The sequence below is a fragment of the Erythranthe guttata genome, chromosome 7 (genome assembly GCF_056151865.1).
Source record: "Erythranthe guttata isolate IM_541 chromosome 7, IM_541, whole genome shotgun sequence".
In the NCBI taxonomy this organism is placed as follows: Eukaryota; Viridiplantae; Streptophyta; class Magnoliopsida; order Lamiales; family Phrymaceae; genus Erythranthe; species Erythranthe guttata.
The window spans coordinates 3,070,491-3,087,488 of NC_142539.1; the positions used below are offsets into that span (position 1 = coordinate 3,070,491).

Below are 16,998 nucleotides of genomic sequence, written 5' to 3' on the forward strand. Positions count from 1 at the left end.
TATGTAGGGTGAGAAATGGATGGCTAGGATTTGAGGACGAAAACTGGGGATTAGGAATTAAGGGTTCAGATTTGCTGATTCGATATTCTTTTGGTTTGGTGGGAGAGGAAATTAGACTCTTTGGTTAGTTTTTTTCTTTTTTCTTTTTCTTTTTTCGTTTTGAAATTAGATGATATATTTAATTATGTCGTGTATGGTTCGATTTTGGTTTCATTTTTATTTTCTCCAGAAAATTAATAACTTCTTGACTACTACTAATTTATTAGATGTAACTAATCAAATCGAGCTGAAAATATTGTTTGATTTTTTATTTTGGAAGTTGGGTTTGAGCTCAATTTGATAAACTTATTTGATTTTTGGGAGCTGATTTTGAGCTCAATTTAATAAGCAATTGGATCGAGCTCGAGTTATTAACAAATTGTTTTCAAACATGCTTTTAGTGAACAAACTCTGATAATTAGTTTAATATATTTTCGTACATTAGAACTTCAATAAATTAATAACCTTGCTTGAATAATTATCTTTTCTCGTCCCGACTAAATTACTAGTTCGATAATTTAATATTTCATTAAATTAACATATATTTTATTAATCCCGACTGTATTAATTTATAGATAACTGTACAACCATAGAAAGAAAATTTGTTAAGATCAATATAAACAAATTTTACGTGCTCTATATTGTTGACAAAAGATAACCAATTTGCCTATCCATTCTTTGGTTTATTAAATCACCCTATGTATGAAAGAACATTTTGACTATATATAACTATTAATTCAAATTAATATGAATCCATCTATGCCTACAAAAATGAACCAGATATATAACTTTATTGCAATTATTCTCATAAAAAAGGCCAACAACTAGACATTTATCTAGGTATAACTATAATGCACCTAACCTTAAAAACTAATTATGTCTAAAAATAAAAAAAAGTCTCCCCAAATAAACGAACGAACTGCAATCAAAGTCGGCTGTTATTCCCTATCAGTCACATTTTCCAGAAATGCTAAAACTCCAACAACATTAGCAAAGTGACTTCTATAAGAGACCAAACATACCAGTTTGCATGTTTCATCGTGTGTGCGCAATCGCAATCTCTATTAGCTCGAGTGGGCCCCACTTCACCAACCTCAGCACACGAGTATATCTTCTTCACTCCTGTACAACACAAGGCCAAATAGAGGAGGAGACAGATTATTTCCATTGCCATAATTTTATCTACCACTAAAGATTATCTCTACCCATTACGACACCTCATCTAGCAACGCTGCTAAAATTCACTTCTACACAACAAAAGGATATGATTGGACGATTTTTCCACTAACCGCAAGATCTTCAATACCTAATAATACAAAGAACTAATCTATATATAGTTCATGGTCAAGTTCCTTCCACTAAAGGTTAACCAAGTCGTCTCTCGTGAAGTACCAAGAAAATAACAATCACAAATATGTTCGATATTAAATCGACCCTGCAAAGTAAGGATGGAGGGTTAATCAATTAATAACTCACATAAAGAGCAACACAAGCCACTATATTCTCGAGCACAACGATGAGTAAAGAAAGACTCTAGAGCAGATAAAAAAGCAATAAAGAAAGCCAAATTTAAAACTACAGTCGACCAGACAGAAGATAGAATGAGCTAACTCTATTCCTCAAGTACGAATTATTATGGGCTTACAAAAAGAAAAAGGTAGTACTGACAAACTAAATGCAATCCAAACCAGTCACTTAAATATAGGTGACATCTACAGCAAGAGCCACCTTACACTGCACGAGAGCCGAGAAGAGTTTCGAACTGTAGAAAGCTCCAACAAGGTAAAGTGTGCTGAGCCTGTCAAGTCGAAGCGCCACCATAGCCACCTCCATAGCTATTACCAGAAGCTTGTGATGGATCTGATCTCCAACCTGAATTACCATACCCCGAATTACCACTTCCATCACCGTAACCACCGTCAGAGTGACCTGCACCGTTTGCAGCACGACCACCAACTGCACCATAAGCGGCTTGGTTTCCGTAGGCCCCACCATCGGTCCCACCATATCCACCACCGTAACCATAACCTTGGTTTGGAGACTGACCAGCAAGGGCGGCACCACCACCAATGCCACCGCTAGCAGCTCCACCCCACTGAGAGCTTCCGTAGCCATATCCAGACTGAGCCTGCGGGCCCCACGAATTTCTTTGAGCATTTAGGGCATTAGGGATTCCGTAACCTGGATTTGCACCACCATAACTTCCATAGCCATAGCCCATACCGTTATTAGTGGGACCACCATACCCATAAGCCGGTGCATTATACCCGGACATACCATAAGATGGATATCCGCCAGCACCAGCAGTTTGAGACTGTGTGTACCTATTGGATTCCCCCCGACTGTCATAAGCGCTTGAATTACCGATAGAAGATCCATAACCTTGGTATCCTCCACTGCTACCACCACCGCCCATAGACCGCCCACTGCCGCCGCCGGTATTGGAATCTTTAGGTAGAGCGCGCTTGACTTCGACTTGCTTGCCGCTCAACTCGTGGAAGGTTTTGTGTAGAACCATGTCTACTGCCTCCTCAGAATCGAAAGAAATGAACCCGAATCCACGAGGTCGGTTTGTCTGCTGGTCGTACATTATTACTACATCAGTCACAGTGCCGTAAGATTCAAAATACTGGCGAAAACCATCCTCACTCAGTGTCGGTGGCAGACCCCCGACAAATATCTTCTTGGTCCGGGTACTCCCACTACCACCGAAGTTTCTTTGACCACCAACGTTACCAACTTTTGAAACCTGTTGCTCTTCTCTCGATAAAGCTCTTTTGGCCTCAACCTGTTTGGTGGGAAATGGAAAATTATCTTGCGGTTATGCAGAAACATGGGAGCAACATTCACAGACCATAAAACATTGAATTTCCAGATTTTAACAGCTTATTGTGGTCATGGGAATTAACATACAGAGGTTTTAGCCCAAAAAATTATGTCAAGAAGATAAGATTTGCGTAAGACACATAAATGCAAACATATTTACCCAATTTTCTACAACAACCAGCATGAACCAAAATCTGAAGTTAACAAGTCTTAAACTAAAGTCCATCTAAAGCCGCACAACATAATATCTAACGCTAAGAGATACCAAACAAGAAATATTCAGGAAAAGCATCAACCCACGGGAAAACAATGTAGCTAGGCAGAGTAAATTGAGCCCGACATCAGAAACCCATAATTTTTAACAATAACTAAAATCACATAAGGGGCCCACAATAACCCAAAATCAAGCAAGAACTGAACAAAAAAGGTGATTAGTCACTTGTGTAGGTGCCTTTGATGAAATCCCGATATGCATCTATAACCACGTATCGATGTGACATAAGCTCACAAATTATTGAACATAATTCAAGAGAGGGGCCAGAAAGAAAAATATCAAAAAAAAAAAAAAAAAACAAACATTGAACAGCTAAAATTAGAACAGAGCAGAAGAACATCAAACATCTAAAACCGAAACCCAAGAAGACAAACTTATCACAGTCTAATACGAAGTAAGCTGAGGTACACAAATACATCATAAACTAGCAAAATGCAGCAAGGAAACAGGGATTGCAATCTCAACCCCCAAATCCCAAAAAAAAAAGTTCAATTACGCAAAACTAACAATAATACCCTAACAATCCAAAAAAAAAAAACAAATTGACACAAAAATCTAGCGGTACAGAAACAAAATTGCAGTAATTTAACAATAATCATACCGTGCGGCCATCAATAACATGGCTATCCTCTAGAACCCTATCGAGAATGCTCGGATCGGCAAACACAACAAATCCGAAGCCTCTAGGCTTGCCGGTTATTTTATCTCTCATGACAACAGCCTGCAGTACATCTCCGTAGCCATGGAAATGCTCCTTCAGCCTCTCCTCGTTCGTCTCCCATGAAATCCCGCCAATAAACAGCTTCCCCTGATCTGAATCCATTAATATCAGTAGAAGAAGATGCCTGCGCGCGAAAAAAGGTGGAGGAGGGGTTTGGTTTGGGGGCGTAAATCTTCGGAAAAACGAGGGTTTGAGTTGTTCGCTTCTGAAGAAAGCCAGGCGGCGGCTGAGGCGGGGATTAGAGAGAGAGAGAGAGAGAGTGTGTGTGTTTGTGTGTGTGAGAGAGAGTTTTATGGCTAGGATTTGAGGAGTTAAATTGGGGGGCTGAGAATGGACGGCTGAGATTCGTTGTTCTTTTGGTAGAGAAAGTAAAACTACATGTACAGGTACAGCGTGGTTTTGGTGGTACTAGAATATTACTGGATGCTTATTAGTAGCCGAATTACCGGTTATCTCCCTCATGTTTGATTTAATTACCAAAAAAATATTTTCATTAATTAAAATCATATAAATTACGGCCATGCTCCCTGATATTATGTTAAATTACGAAAAAACCTCTCATATTTCGGGAATCACAATCATCCTTCAACTATGAATCTTCTTACACGTCCACATTTATGGTGTCAAATTCAACATAATCTTCTACATTCCGTGAGATGTTATCTAGTTTGTACTCGTTTTGTGTAAAAATGCAGTTTTTTTATGCATCACAATATGATATTTACAATCGAAAAGACACATCTTATGATGACCTTGTTTCAAAATGTTGAGCTCGAATGGGATAAAACGAGTACAAACTGAAGAATACTGCACATGATTTAGAAGATTCCACTAAATTTGACACCGCAAGGGTGAACGTGTAAGAAGAATCATAGTTGGGGGTTGGTTGTAATTATCCAAATATGAGGGAGGTTTTCGTAATTTGACCTTACCTAAGGGGTGGGTGCTTGTAATTTACCCTTATTATTTACTACACCAACATTTTTCATTCTTTTCCCAACGTTCTTATTTTTCAAAATTTGTTGAGGGGGGAATTTCATTAAATCAAAAACAGTAAGAAAAAAAATCGAAAACCTGGCAAACTATAGACGACAACTACGATGATGATATGTGGGCAAAATGGGAATTCAAAGTTTCTCGTAACACAAACTATAGATGAGAAGCTATGATGATGGAGATGACGAGTTGGAACTAGTGGAAAAAGACTCGGATTTTTATGAGATTGCTGATAATGATGAAGAAGTTAATGATGTTTATAGCGATGAAAGCGATAATGAAGAAAATCTGCGATGGGGTTTTAGTGAAGTTACGGTTAATCAAATTTGTGAGGGTAAAAACGGAAGTTTTGAGAACTTTCTTGATTTGCAGAGCTAAAGGGAGTCGAATCAAGAAAGTATGCGCTTTCAGTGCTTAATCCAGTTGATAATTTTACGTAGTGGAAAGTAGTTAAGGCTAAAACAGCAGCGCAACAAATCGAGAAAAAAAATTATCGAAAAAATAAAAAACGAGGAATACAAATGTTGACGTTTGATGTCATAAACACGCAATGCAAGAACTGTGGCTTCATTATCTGTTAGTGTTAACTTTGATTATTTGAGTAACTGTTCTTCCTCTGTTTATAATGTAAATACGAGTTTATCGCATTCGACACCCTGTATTATATGGAACTGTTAAAAAAGCTCCTCATGTTATCGATATTAGCAAAAATCCCCCATATAATGCATTTTTAGCACCATAAATTGTGAAGCTGTGATCATTAAAAAAACCTTATAATAACCAATTAATTATATGTCAATTTCATAAATAATCATTAATTACAGAGTATCAGAAGCTGTGATCACCTTATTCATGACCTGCTTCTTGATATGTTTCTTTGAAAAAAATCGAAACCCTCGATTCTGTTCCGAGAAAAAACCGGGCTTTTCAATACTCGATCAGTAAGTAAGTTACTGAGAAACAAGTGTAACGAATATGTGGTCTACATTATTCTACAGAAACAAGAATCCTCTTCTTCCTCGTCCGATTCACTGCAAAACGAAAACAAAAAACTATATTTTTTTTAGAAGAGAATGTCGAAAAATATAATTCAACAGTGGCATGTTTCTTTACAAAATCGGAATCTATCTCGATATCGTAATCTACCTAAAGCCTCGTTTGGTTGCCATAATGGGATTAGTCCAACGAGTCCAATACGCAAAATTCCAAGCAAGATAACGACGAAATATGAGAAACGTTATCGGACTAACCAAACACCAAATTAAATTTCGATTCGTTTAATTAATCATGATATTAAAATCGAACTTCGTCAAATCTCTGAAGTACAAGTTTCAACCTCATAATAAAAAAAATATATAAACAGAAAACGGAGAATCGAAATTAACTACCTCGGTTCGAAGACGAAGATTTCTGCGAGGTTATGATCGCCATTCTTATCCAACCATTGAACTTTTCTCCTAGGTTTTTCCGATATTTCAGACAATCCATTTTCCTGGGAATTCCGCAATAACAATGACTGTGATTCTGATTCCGATTCCGATTCCGACTCATCGCCCCCTTCGCACTCCCCATTAATTACTACTACAACCTCCGAAATTTCTAAGCTGTGCAATTTTTTGGTGTTTAAATCATTCCTCAAACTTCCATTATTCATATCCATCAAACCAAAAATAAAAATAAAATTAAAAAAAATATATTATTCCACCCAAAAATAAAAAAGATCGAAACTTTATACTCGTATTTATGTGGAGAGTTATCAAGAAGAGAGAATTTCCCAATCTTTTGAAGTGAATTTCGAGGAATCTAACATATATTGATTGGGCAATTAAGAACAATGAAAAGTCAAACTAGGGGTTTGACCGAACAGCGAGTGTATATATTATGTACTAATAATCAGTAGAGGCTACAGAGATTGGAATGAAAATTCAGATGAAAAAACCTGAAACTGGTGATATTTGAGGAAGAGAGAGAAAGAAGAGAGAGAGAGTGGTAGAGAGAGAAAGTTTGTGTTTTTGTGTGAGTTTTACGTTTTGTCTTATTTTTTTGATTTGCTGTAGAAGGCTGGATTTCGTGTTTGTGTCGGATTATTATTATTATTATTTAAATGAGGTTGTAAAATTGCGTTTTGCAATTTAGTACCTTATTGTAAAATTGATTTGTAGTTGGCACCTTAGTATTTTACAATTGACGAAATCTACCTCAAATGATGTAATTCGTGGCGAAATCCCCCCAATGTCCATTTTTTTTGTGGAATTAGAAAAGAAAGAAAAAACAATATTTGTTTCTAATATTTTAATTTTTGGATTGATTTTCTCTTTGGCTGTCCTTTACCTTTTTTTAATTTGTTATAACATGTAGAATTTTCAAAAATTATTTTGACTTTTTAGTTGTTGATTTTTTTTTTTTTTGAAGTTTAAATTTGTTATGAAAAAATATAGTTGAGATACTTGATGGAATCTTATTTTAAAAGGTAATTAGATACTTTGGCCGCGTTTGCTTAGTGTTATTAAACTTTGTTAACTAAATAGTAGGGATAAATAAGATATTTTGTTGATAAGATTCGTGTTTAGTCAAGGCTACTACATTTAAAGTCCGTAATTAACTGCTATTATTTAGTTAAGTTAGTAGTACCCCATGCAATTAGGGGTGATTGAAAAAGCAAAAAAAAAAATATTTTATCCTTAAAATAATATCTTAATTTTATTAATTTAGACAATTTATATTTAATATCAGAATTTTAATAACTTTAGTACAACATTTAATATAAAGAATTAAATGTCTTACCAACTAAATAGTTAGTTAGTTAGTGGGAGTTTTGTATTTAATGCGATTGTTTTGAATTGTTTTTTTTTAAATTGAAAGGGTAAAAAAATTATGTATTTATATATATAAGCTTGATTTCAATTCAAAATTTTAATAAAACAAAATTATTAGTTATTCTTTTTTATTTGTTATAAAATTAATAATTTGAGAGTACCAAATAAGAAATGAAAAATGCCTTGAAGATTGAAAATCACTTTAAATTAGATGTGAGGTGTATGTAATGTTGCACGAGATACATAATTTGACGGTGAACTTTGCAAATATTTAAGATTTCAGGGTGTAAATCATCAATAGTGTAAGTTTGAGGAGCAAAACGTAATTCAGCCTCTAAATACTCTGTTTTGGCCTTTGGGTGCTTCGATGATGATAATGTTAATGTAAAGTTGTTTCTGAAAATGGGCATGTTGTGGGGTCCACTGGATGAGCCAATGCGATCTAATAAATTTGACTTTAATTTGATAGGTCGTTGACTTTATCTGAACACAGTCTTATATTTTATTTTTCCCTTTTTTTTTTTTTAAATATATTTTACTATCATACTTTATGCAAGATGAAACGGTTGAAATTGGAATTGAATTTTTGAATTTCGTACTTAATTTTTTTTGAGAATATGTTCATTCGAATTTTAAAACTATGATTTCCATATTTCCATTTTTTTATTTCCTCGTTGAGTGGGTATATATGTTAGAGTCCAATTTTCTATCCAATTTTATTTTAAACAAATATCCAATTATTTTCTAAAGTTCCACCTATAGGCTATAATATGAATATTATTATATTTTTTTTAATCTCATAGATGATTAGGAAAATGAAACTTCCAAATTTGATCCGAAATATTTCAATTTTGAAAAAAGTTTATTAATAATTTAATATATTTGAGTTAGAATACTTGAAAAGAATACCATAATAAATTTGATTTTCGCATTATTCCATGTAGCTATTTATAAAAAGGGATATGAGTCTAATTAGTAATTACACTCTAATTAGAACTCTTAAATTGAAATATAACTATATAATAATAATAATAATAATAATAATTATATAGGATTATTATGTGTACTAGCATTTTTTTCCCGGTGCAATGCACGGGATATTATTTCAAAAGTGAAAAAAATAACCAATTTAATATATAATGAGAAAATGTAGTACACTAACATAGAAAAAATTAATAATGTAGTATATAAATATTACATATTAAAATTGAACAAATCGAATTTCTATCTTTATCTCTTTAAGACTTGAGATATATTCATGAAAAATAAGAGATTAATAATTGTTGAAAATTATAATTAAAATTAGTAGAGAAAAAAATATTAAAAATAAATAATTACAGATGTACCATTATGGTAGGATTCTCCACAGTTTAATTTCAATTTTGATAATTGTTGAAAATTATAGTTAAAAATCAGTAGAGAAAAAATATTAAAAACAAATAATTACAGAAATACTATTAGGATTTTTAGGGTTCCCGACGTTTCTTTCTATAAAATTAGTATATAGATTTATATATGGATTAAAAGTTCTAACTAGATTGCAATTAGACTTATATGTTAATATATTGCAATTAGATTGTAATTAGATTTACATACCTTATTATAAATAGGTAATAAAGGGGAGCGAATAGAATACTAAACGCTTAATAAAAAGAAGAGAAGCAAGAATTTTTGATAAACCCTCTCACGCGCCTCCCCAAAACTCATCTCTCATTACACCGCCGCCGTCGCCGCCGCCGCACACGGTTGTTCCTCTCCGTCCTCCCCATGCTCTATCTCCGCCGCCAGCAATTCGAGTCCCCGCCCTTCATGTAAGTAAATCCCAGTAATTTATCAATTAGGTTTTCTTAATTTAATAACGATAAAATAGAAATTTTATACAAACACCTTCGTCGATTGATAGGAAAATCGTAAAACCCCCAAATCAAGTGTTTTTATTCAGCAGCAGAAAAAAGAAAAAAAAAACAAGCCGTTTACGACGGTGAATATCTCTTCGCCGGCGGTGAATTAGCCGTTTATCGTGGGTGTTTTTTATCATGGGTGATTTGAAGACTAGGGTTTCTGGTAAATCGACTGTTGCTCCGTTGGCTAAGAAGGAAAAAACTCGAAGCAACGACGACAGGCGCGTGAGACGAAGGATTTCGCGTGATGGAGATCATGTCTCTGAGTCAGAAGAAGAAATACTAATTCTGAATGAACGACGTCTCGGAGAAAGGGATACGATAACCGAGCAGAAGTTGACAAAGAAGGAGGAAGAAGAAGAAGAGTCGATTCGGAGATGTGGTGCTATCGAGACATTAAGGAAAGTGTCGAGGCGAGAGTATTTGAAGAAAAGGGAGCGAAAGAAACTAGATGAGCTCAGAGATGATATAGAAGACGAGCCCTACTTATTCGAGGGTGTGAAGCTAACCGAAGCAGAGAAACGCGGGCAACGATATAAGAAGGAAGTATACGAGCTTGTTAATAGGAGGACAGAAGAGTTTGATTGCGCAAACGAGTATAGGATGCCCGACGCTTATGACCGGGATGGTGTCGTGAATCAAGAAAAGAGATTTGCTGTGGCGTTACAGCGTTACAGTTGGGATCCTGCTGCAGAAGCAAAGATGAAACCGTTCGCCGAACAAGAAGCTTGGGAGGAACACCAGATTGGAAAAGCAACTCTTAAGTTTGGATCAAAGGATAGAAAGCGAAAACATGACGATTACGACTTTGTTTTCGAAGACCAGATAGCGTTCGTAAAGGCATCGGTTATGGGTGGTGTAAATGTCGAGCAGGATGCCTCTGTGCTGGAGGAATCGGAATCTACGGCCAAAACAGCAATGGAAAAAATCGAGAGTGAGAGGAAGACGCTGCCAATCTATCCATACAGGGATAAGTTGCTTAAAGCTATCAACGAGCATCAGGTTCTTGTTATTGTTGGAGAGACGGGTTCAGGGAAAACTACTCAGATACCTCAGTACCTCCACGAGGCAGGATTCACAGAGCGTGGAAAGATTGGATGTACCCAACCACGCCGTGTGGCTGCTATGAGTGTTTCTGCTCGAGTTTCTCGAGAAATGGGAGTAAAACTTGGGCATGAGGTCGGCTATTCTATTAGGTTTGAAGACTGTACTTCGGAGAAGACGGTTATAAAGTATATGACGGATGGAATGTTGCTGCGTGAATTCCTCGGAGAACCTGACCTTGCGAGTTACAGTGTGGTGATGGTGGACGAGGCCCATGAAAGAACACTGTCAACAGATATTCTGTTTGGATTGCTTAAGGATATCGCTCGGTTTCGCCCCGATCTCAAATTGCTTATTTCAAGTGCTACTCTTGACGCCGAAAAGTTCAGCGATTATTTTGATTGTGCTCCGATTTTCAAGATACCTGGAAGGAGATTCCCTGTCGAAATTAACTACACTACCGCCCCTGAAGCTGATTACTTGGACGCTGCCGTTGTCACCATTTTGCAAATTCACGTTAACCAGCCACCTGGCGACGGAGACATTCTAGTTTTCCTGACTGGGCAAGAGGAGATTGAAACTGTGCAGGAGATTCTTAAGCACAGGGCTCGTTTATTGGGGCCAAAAATAGCAGAACTCGTCATCTGTCCTATTTACGCAAACTTGCCTACAGAACTGCAGGCTAAAATATTCGAACCCACCCCCGATGGGGCCCGCAAGGTCGTCCTTGCAACAAATATTGCCGAGACTTCACTGACGATTGATGGTATAAAATATGTCGTCGACCCGGGTTTCTCCAAGATGAAGTCTTACAACCCTCGTACGGGTATGGAATCTTTGCTGATCACTCCGATATCGAAAGCATCTGCCGAACAGCGGGCGGGTCGCTCTGGAAGAACGGGGCCTGGAAAATGCTTTCGGCTGTATACCGCGTATAATTACCATAACGACATGGACGATAACACTGTACCTGAAATACAGAGGACCAACTTGGCCAATGTAGTGCTTACTCTCAAGAGTCTTGGAATCGATGACTTGCTTAACTTTGACTTTATGGACCCTCCACCATCCGAATCTCTTCTGAAGGCATTGGAACTGCTCTACGCTCTGAGTGCACTCAACAAGCACGGTGAGTTGACGAAACTCGGTAGAAGGATGGCCGAGTTCCCGCTCGACCCTATGCTGTCGAAGATGATTGTTGCTTCCGATAAATACCATTGCTCCGACGAGATCATATCTATCGCTGCAATGCTGTCTGTCGGAAATTCAATCTTTTACCGCCCAAAGGACAAGCAACTCCACGCGGACAATGCTCGCATGAATTTTCACACGGGAAACGTCGGAGATCACATTGCCCTGCTCAAGGTGTACACCTCGTGGAAGGAAGCCAATTTCTCTAGTCAATGGTGCTACGAAAACTATATCCAGGTCAGAAGCATGAAGAGGGCTAGAGATATCCGGGAACAACTTGAGGGCCTTCTAGAAAGAGTCGAGATTGAGTTGACGGCAAATCCGAGTAATGATTTAGACCCAATAAAGAAATCCATAGCTGCAGGGTTTTTCCCGAACTCTGCAAGGCTACAAAAGCACGGGTCTTATAGAACCATCAAACATCCGCAGACTGTTCATATTCACCCTAGCTCCGGTTTTGCCGAGTCGCTTCCGAGATGGGTTATTTACCACGAGTTGGTTTTAACGACTAAAGGATACATGCGGCAGATTACCGAACTTAAACCTGAATGGCTGGTGGAATTAGCCCCCCACTATTATCAGCTGACGGATGTTGAAGATCTTCGATCGAAAGGTGCTTAAATTGTAACAAATGATTATTTTGTAAATATTTCTTGTCCCCTATTTTTTTATTTTTGTTCATATCTTTCTGTTCTAATGCAAAGTTTGCAAACATTCAAGAAATAGAAGCTTCTTTTGGATATTTATAGATCAAAATGCTAAAAAGTTGTTTCATCAATTGCTATCTGCCTATTTCTTTTCCCTCTGCTATATGCTAATTTGTTAGTTGTTTTATTTATTTTTCTTTTTCATCGTAAAAAGAACAATTAGATCGGGTTCTTGATCGAAAATCAAAGCTTCTCAGCATCCAAAATCTCCATAGAAAAAAATGCCATAATTCTAGCTATGCAGTATAAAAGAAATTCTAGATAAGAATCTTAAGCACACAAAAAATCTTTTTAGTGGGGAGTTGCCCGAAAAATCTTTCAAATGCATCGAGTTCGAAAACATAGCCATCTACTTCGAACGAAGCATAAAAAAAAAACTTCTGTATTCTGCATTATAATGATCGAAAAGACGACGAAACACCTAATAAATAAACTATCTACCACAACTCAATTCTTACAACGTTGTGATCGAAATTCAGACAACACAAGAACCGAAAAACGAAACGAAAAAAACCCCGTCAATCCATTTCAAGTTCAGGAAGCGGATGCATCAGCATCGTCTCCGATCCAATCTCAGCTAACAAACGGCCACTCGCCGTGTTCGTACACCGATTCAAAGCTCCAAATGAAACGAACCCCGTTATAAAAACGAAAACAACATGCCCAACAAAGAGCAAGTTCATCAACACCACACCCCTCCACATATCATCATCAAGCTCACACCTAACATCAGCCCCGCCTTTCGTCACCGACGCCCCGGTGATCTTATCGCACCCTTTCAAACCGAACGCGTCCGTGTACAACGACAACCCCGCTTGCAGAACCCACGTCCCCTTCAGGACGAGACCCGAAGACAGCATAAAATCGGCGAAAAATGCCGACGGCCTGATCGACAAGTAGACGCAGCACGCGGAGCAGAGGATCGCTAGCCCGCCAAGAATTCGGTACACCCAGCCGCCGAGGCCGGCGATTCCTCTGCCGGTGAGGTGGAACTCGATCAGAAAGGCAATGCCGGCGAATAAAAAGGCGAGATTTTCGGGGAGTGAGAAAAGATCGAAGCTTTCTCTCAAGACGACGAAGATTAGGAGAGCCCAGAAGATGAAAACGACGAGGGATTGGTGGAGGAAGGAGAATCTGTAGGTGGGGTTTTCGGAGAGTACGAGGAAGATGGAGATGTGGGAGAGTGAAGCGATGGGGAGGAGTACGAGGAGGGTGTAGAGATCGAGGTTTCTCCACTTGGGTTCGGACAAGTACCAGATTCTTGATCTGTAGAGAGATGGGTTTTTGAGGTAGAGGGAGATGGAGCAGAGGAGGCGGCGGACGCCGACGGGGTAGAGGAGGAGGGAGGCGGTCAAATGGGCGGCCAACGAAGCCATTTTTTTTTTTTTTTTTTCTTGATGAGAATTTTACGATGGAATTGAATGATTCATACTTTGGTTGATTGAAAATGAAAATTCTGGTTTTTGTGACCTGCAATTTTGTGGAGAAGGAGGTTGACTATTGGAAAAACGAGTTGTGCGCCTGCAAAGTTTAGTTATTTGTGTTTTGGCCCCTTTAGTATTGGAGAATTACAATCAACTCCCGTATAAAGAGAGGTGGAAATAGGAATGAAATTTTCGAATTCCGCCAATTGCGATATGAAAATATCACAATTTGGACAGTATTTTTCATTCCGATTTCCGATTCTTCCGAATTTATTTGGAACGGAGTTGGAATATGATATACATAATTGGGCCAACCCAATGGACTTACAATTCATTTACCTACTGGGCCACAAACTCAATATTGAAGACCACTACCACCGAGACCACCTTCAAGTAAGGTTTGAGCCCGACAATCTCAACTAAGTTATAAATATGAGATTATCAGCAAAACCCCCATCATCTAGTAAATGTAGTTAAGAATACACACCCTCCTAAAAATAATTAGAGAAAACTCCTTAGTTAATATTCCACCCAAATACTATTTTCATAATTCCAAAACTACCCTTAATTGTTCAATATACTCTCTCAAAACCCTAATCTCATTTTTCATTTACCATTTTCCTTTCTCGTTTCTCGTTTCTATCTTTTTCTCTATTCTCTGTTCTTTCTTCTTTGTTTCTTTTTTTTTTGTTTTCTCCGACAAATCTTTTCCTCGCCGCCGCCGCCGCCGTCGGAAGATGAAGAAATGCATAGAGTCTAACCGTCGGCGCCTATCAACAGAAAACCTCGTATCAAACTCGTTGAAGCAAAGGCCTGGAGTTCCGGTTAAGTCAACCGCGAAGCGAACGCCGATCCCCAACGGCGATCCGTCGTGCGTGAGAGTCGAAGGGGTGCTAACGGAAGATAATTCCACCAACAGTTCTCGCAACCTTGACGAGTACATGCTTCTGATTCCTGGCCAATTCCAAATGGGGCGGATCTAAAACTGAGCCTTTCAGAGACTAGATACAAAATCTGCTGGGTTTTATGGGCTTTGAAGAAGGCAAGTCAAAGTGAAGTTGAGGGTTGGGGGAAATGGGCGGCAGAGAGAATTGATGGTGGGAGACTCGAGGTTGGAGAATGGGGTGTGTTGAGTCATTTGACTATTTGAAGAGTTTGTTGAATTTTGTGCGCAGAGGCAGGAGGAGAGGTAGTGAGAGAAGAAGAAGATGATGATGACCACAAAAAAATATAATTCAATGTGGACGCTTAATCGACTATGTACATGTTCAATAATCGATTAACTTAATCGACTATGCTCTGGTAGTCTATTAAGGTTATTTTTTTTTTTTTTGAATTTTTGGTTTATTGATTCTAAGTATATAAATCAATTATAATGTTTGTATATTTTTTGTTTTTTTGTAAAATATAGTTGATTTTGTATTTTTTCGCACTTGTGATTTACTATGTTTAGTAGCAGATTCTTAATCGACTATGCTTCATCATAGTCAATTAATATATCTGATATAAAAAAAAATTAAAAAACAAAAAAAAATTAAAAGTTAAAGAATTTCCTTAATCGACTATGAAGCATAGTCGATTAAGACTAATCGACTATGCTTCATAGTCGATTAAAAAAACAGAAAAAAAAAAAAAAAATCGCTGAGCGCGTAACCCAGTGATGAGGTGGCGGACGGGGGTAAAGCTGGAAAACATAATGGCTGAAAATGGCTGTGGGCTTTTCTCAAATGGAGAGAAATATTTTGGGCCTCTCTCCATTAAAAAAAATAATGAGTGAGTTTTCTCAAATAACCCCTATAAATAAAGGTTTGAACTTATTGCTTAAGGTACGTCCTATTATCTGAGTAAAACTACAATTTGTATTCTCTGAACTATTTCTACCATCCGCACGTCTGACTTGAGCGTCGAAGGGGTTTCTGCCGGATCAACCTCCGGCCTAGTTCAAGTGTTTTATGATCGCAGGTATCTCAAATTCATCAAACTCGTGAGCCAGTGATCCACTCTGCTCTTCTAGCTCATCCTACTTTAACTATCTAAGGTGATCTAACTTTAGCATCATCAAAATGGTATATAAAATTAATCGAACATTCCAATTTTCGATTCGATTTTAGTTCCAAATAATTCTATGATTTTTCGAAATATATAATATAATTTTAATTGGATAATATAATATATGTTAGATTTTATATGAAAACATAAATAACGAAGGGTCAAGTAAAATAAAACATTAGAAAAATCAATTGGTATCATAAATTTTATATTGCATTTTTCCTTTTATGAAAATATATGTTTCAATTTGTTGGTCCTACGTATGTGTTTTTATTTATTGCGTTTTGTCGAACGCTCTTTTGGATTTTCTTACATTTCTCTGAAAAAAATAAAAATATATAGAAAAATATTGTGAAAATCTATGTTATCCGAATGTGGAACAAGAGATTATAAACTAATCTAAATTTCAAAATTTTCGAGATTCCGCCAATTCCAAGTCATTCCAAAATCGAAATGAATTTTGTGTTCCGATTTTTTTGGAAATAAAATTGAAACACCATTTTTTACTTCCGAAAATGCGGATCTATTCCATCCGGTTTCTACCCCTACGCATAAGTCTATGTGTAGTTTTCTTAAATTAGGGATTTTCCCCAAGTATATTTTGCCATTTTGTGAAAAACCCCTCAAAATTTATCATTAATAGGGAGAGACCCAAACTATTTTGCACAATTTTGAGAAAAATTCAATCTTAATTTCGGCCAACCATTTTTTCAATTATTCCCCTCCCACCTCATCAGCACTATCACGCGCAATGCACCTACCTCATCAGCCATTTTTTTATTATTTTTTTACAAAAAAAATATTTAATTTGTTTTTTCATTTTTTAATTTTTTTGTTCCTCTATCAGGTAAATTAGTCGACTATAAAGCATAGTCGATTATGAAACTGACTACTAAAAAAAACACAACTACATAAAAGCAAAAATGAACCTTTTTTCTTAGAAAACAAATAATATAATAAATTGGAATCAATTCACAAAAAAAAAAAAGAATTAAAAATGAAGTAGAGTA

General features: G+C 36.9%; 2 protein-coding genes, 1 non-coding gene and 1 pseudogene across 6 annotated transcripts; 1 reads left to right on the forward strand and 3 right to left on the reverse strand.

Moving 5' to 3' along the window:
* Window positions 1-797: 797 nt before the first annotated feature.
* Window positions 798-4,238, reverse strand: LOC105949787 (heterogeneous nuclear ribonucleoprotein 1). 3 transcript variants are annotated; one of them, XR_016032142.1, is made up of 3 exons: window positions 3,741-4,238; window positions 1,773-2,827; window positions 798-1,161 (listed from the first exon to the last, which is right to left on the reverse strand). XR_016032142.1 is itself a non-coding variant. In XM_088820715.1 (2 exons), exons 1-2 carry the CDS (start codon window positions 3,960-3,962, stop codon window positions 1,841-1,843), a joined length of 1,209 nt encoding a protein of 402 aa, XP_088676841.1. In that variant the 5' UTR covers window positions 3,963-4,115; the 3' UTR covers window positions 1,574-1,840. The 3 variants fall into 3 exon arrangements, 1 of the variants encoding a protein (XP_088676841.1); XR_016032143.1 differs by having other exon boundaries at window positions 1,768-2,827; window positions 3,741-4,133; XM_088820715.1 differs by lacking the exon at window positions 798-1,161 and having other exon boundaries at window positions 1,574-2,827; window positions 3,741-4,115.
* A 1,372-nt stretch (window positions 4,239-5,610) lies between these two features.
* LOC105949815 (uncharacterized) lies at window positions 5,611-6,893 on the reverse strand. The gene is made up of 2 exons (XR_016032144.1): window positions 6,245-6,893; window positions 5,611-5,887 (listed from the first exon to the last, which is right to left on the reverse strand). It is a non-coding gene; the product is annotated as an uncharacterized LOC105949815 (transcript).
* A 2,371-nt stretch (window positions 6,894-9,264) lies between these two features.
* On the forward strand, window positions 9,265-12,586 carry LOC105949831 (pre-mRNA-splicing factor ATP-dependent RNA helicase DEAH1 pseudogene; annotated as a pseudogene). Its single transcript, XR_016032139.1, has 2 exons — window positions 9,265-9,483; window positions 9,576-12,586. The product of XR_016032139.1 is annotated as a pre-mRNA-splicing factor ATP-dependent RNA helicase DEAH1 pseudogene (transcript).
* A 295-nt stretch (window positions 12,587-12,881) lies between these two features.
* Window positions 12,882-14,032, reverse strand: LOC105949786 (uncharacterized). Its single transcript, XM_012973100.2, has one exon. The coding sequence runs from the start codon at window positions 13,889-13,891 to the stop codon at window positions 13,034-13,036; it is 858 nt and encodes a 285-aa protein (XP_012828554.2). The 5' UTR covers window positions 13,892-14,032; the 3' UTR covers window positions 12,882-13,033.
* Between the last annotated feature and the right edge of the window lie 2,966 nt (window positions 14,033-16,998).

What these genes read in the sequence shown, in the direction of transcription:
- LOC105949787 (XM_088820715.1), bottom strand. Translation starts at nt 3,962, where the DNA reads ATGGATTCAGATCAGGGGAAGCTGTTTATTGGCGGGATTTCATGGGAG. An exon ending in ATGTTATTGATGGCCGCACG is followed by an intron (nt 2,828 to 3,740) that starts GTATGATTATTG and finishes CCCACCAAACAG; the next exon opens with GTTGAGGCCAAAAGAGCTTT.
- LOC105949786 (XM_012973100.2), bottom strand. Translation starts at nt 13,891, where the DNA reads ATGGCTTCGTTGGCCGCCCATTTGACCGCCTCCCTCCTCCTCTACCCC.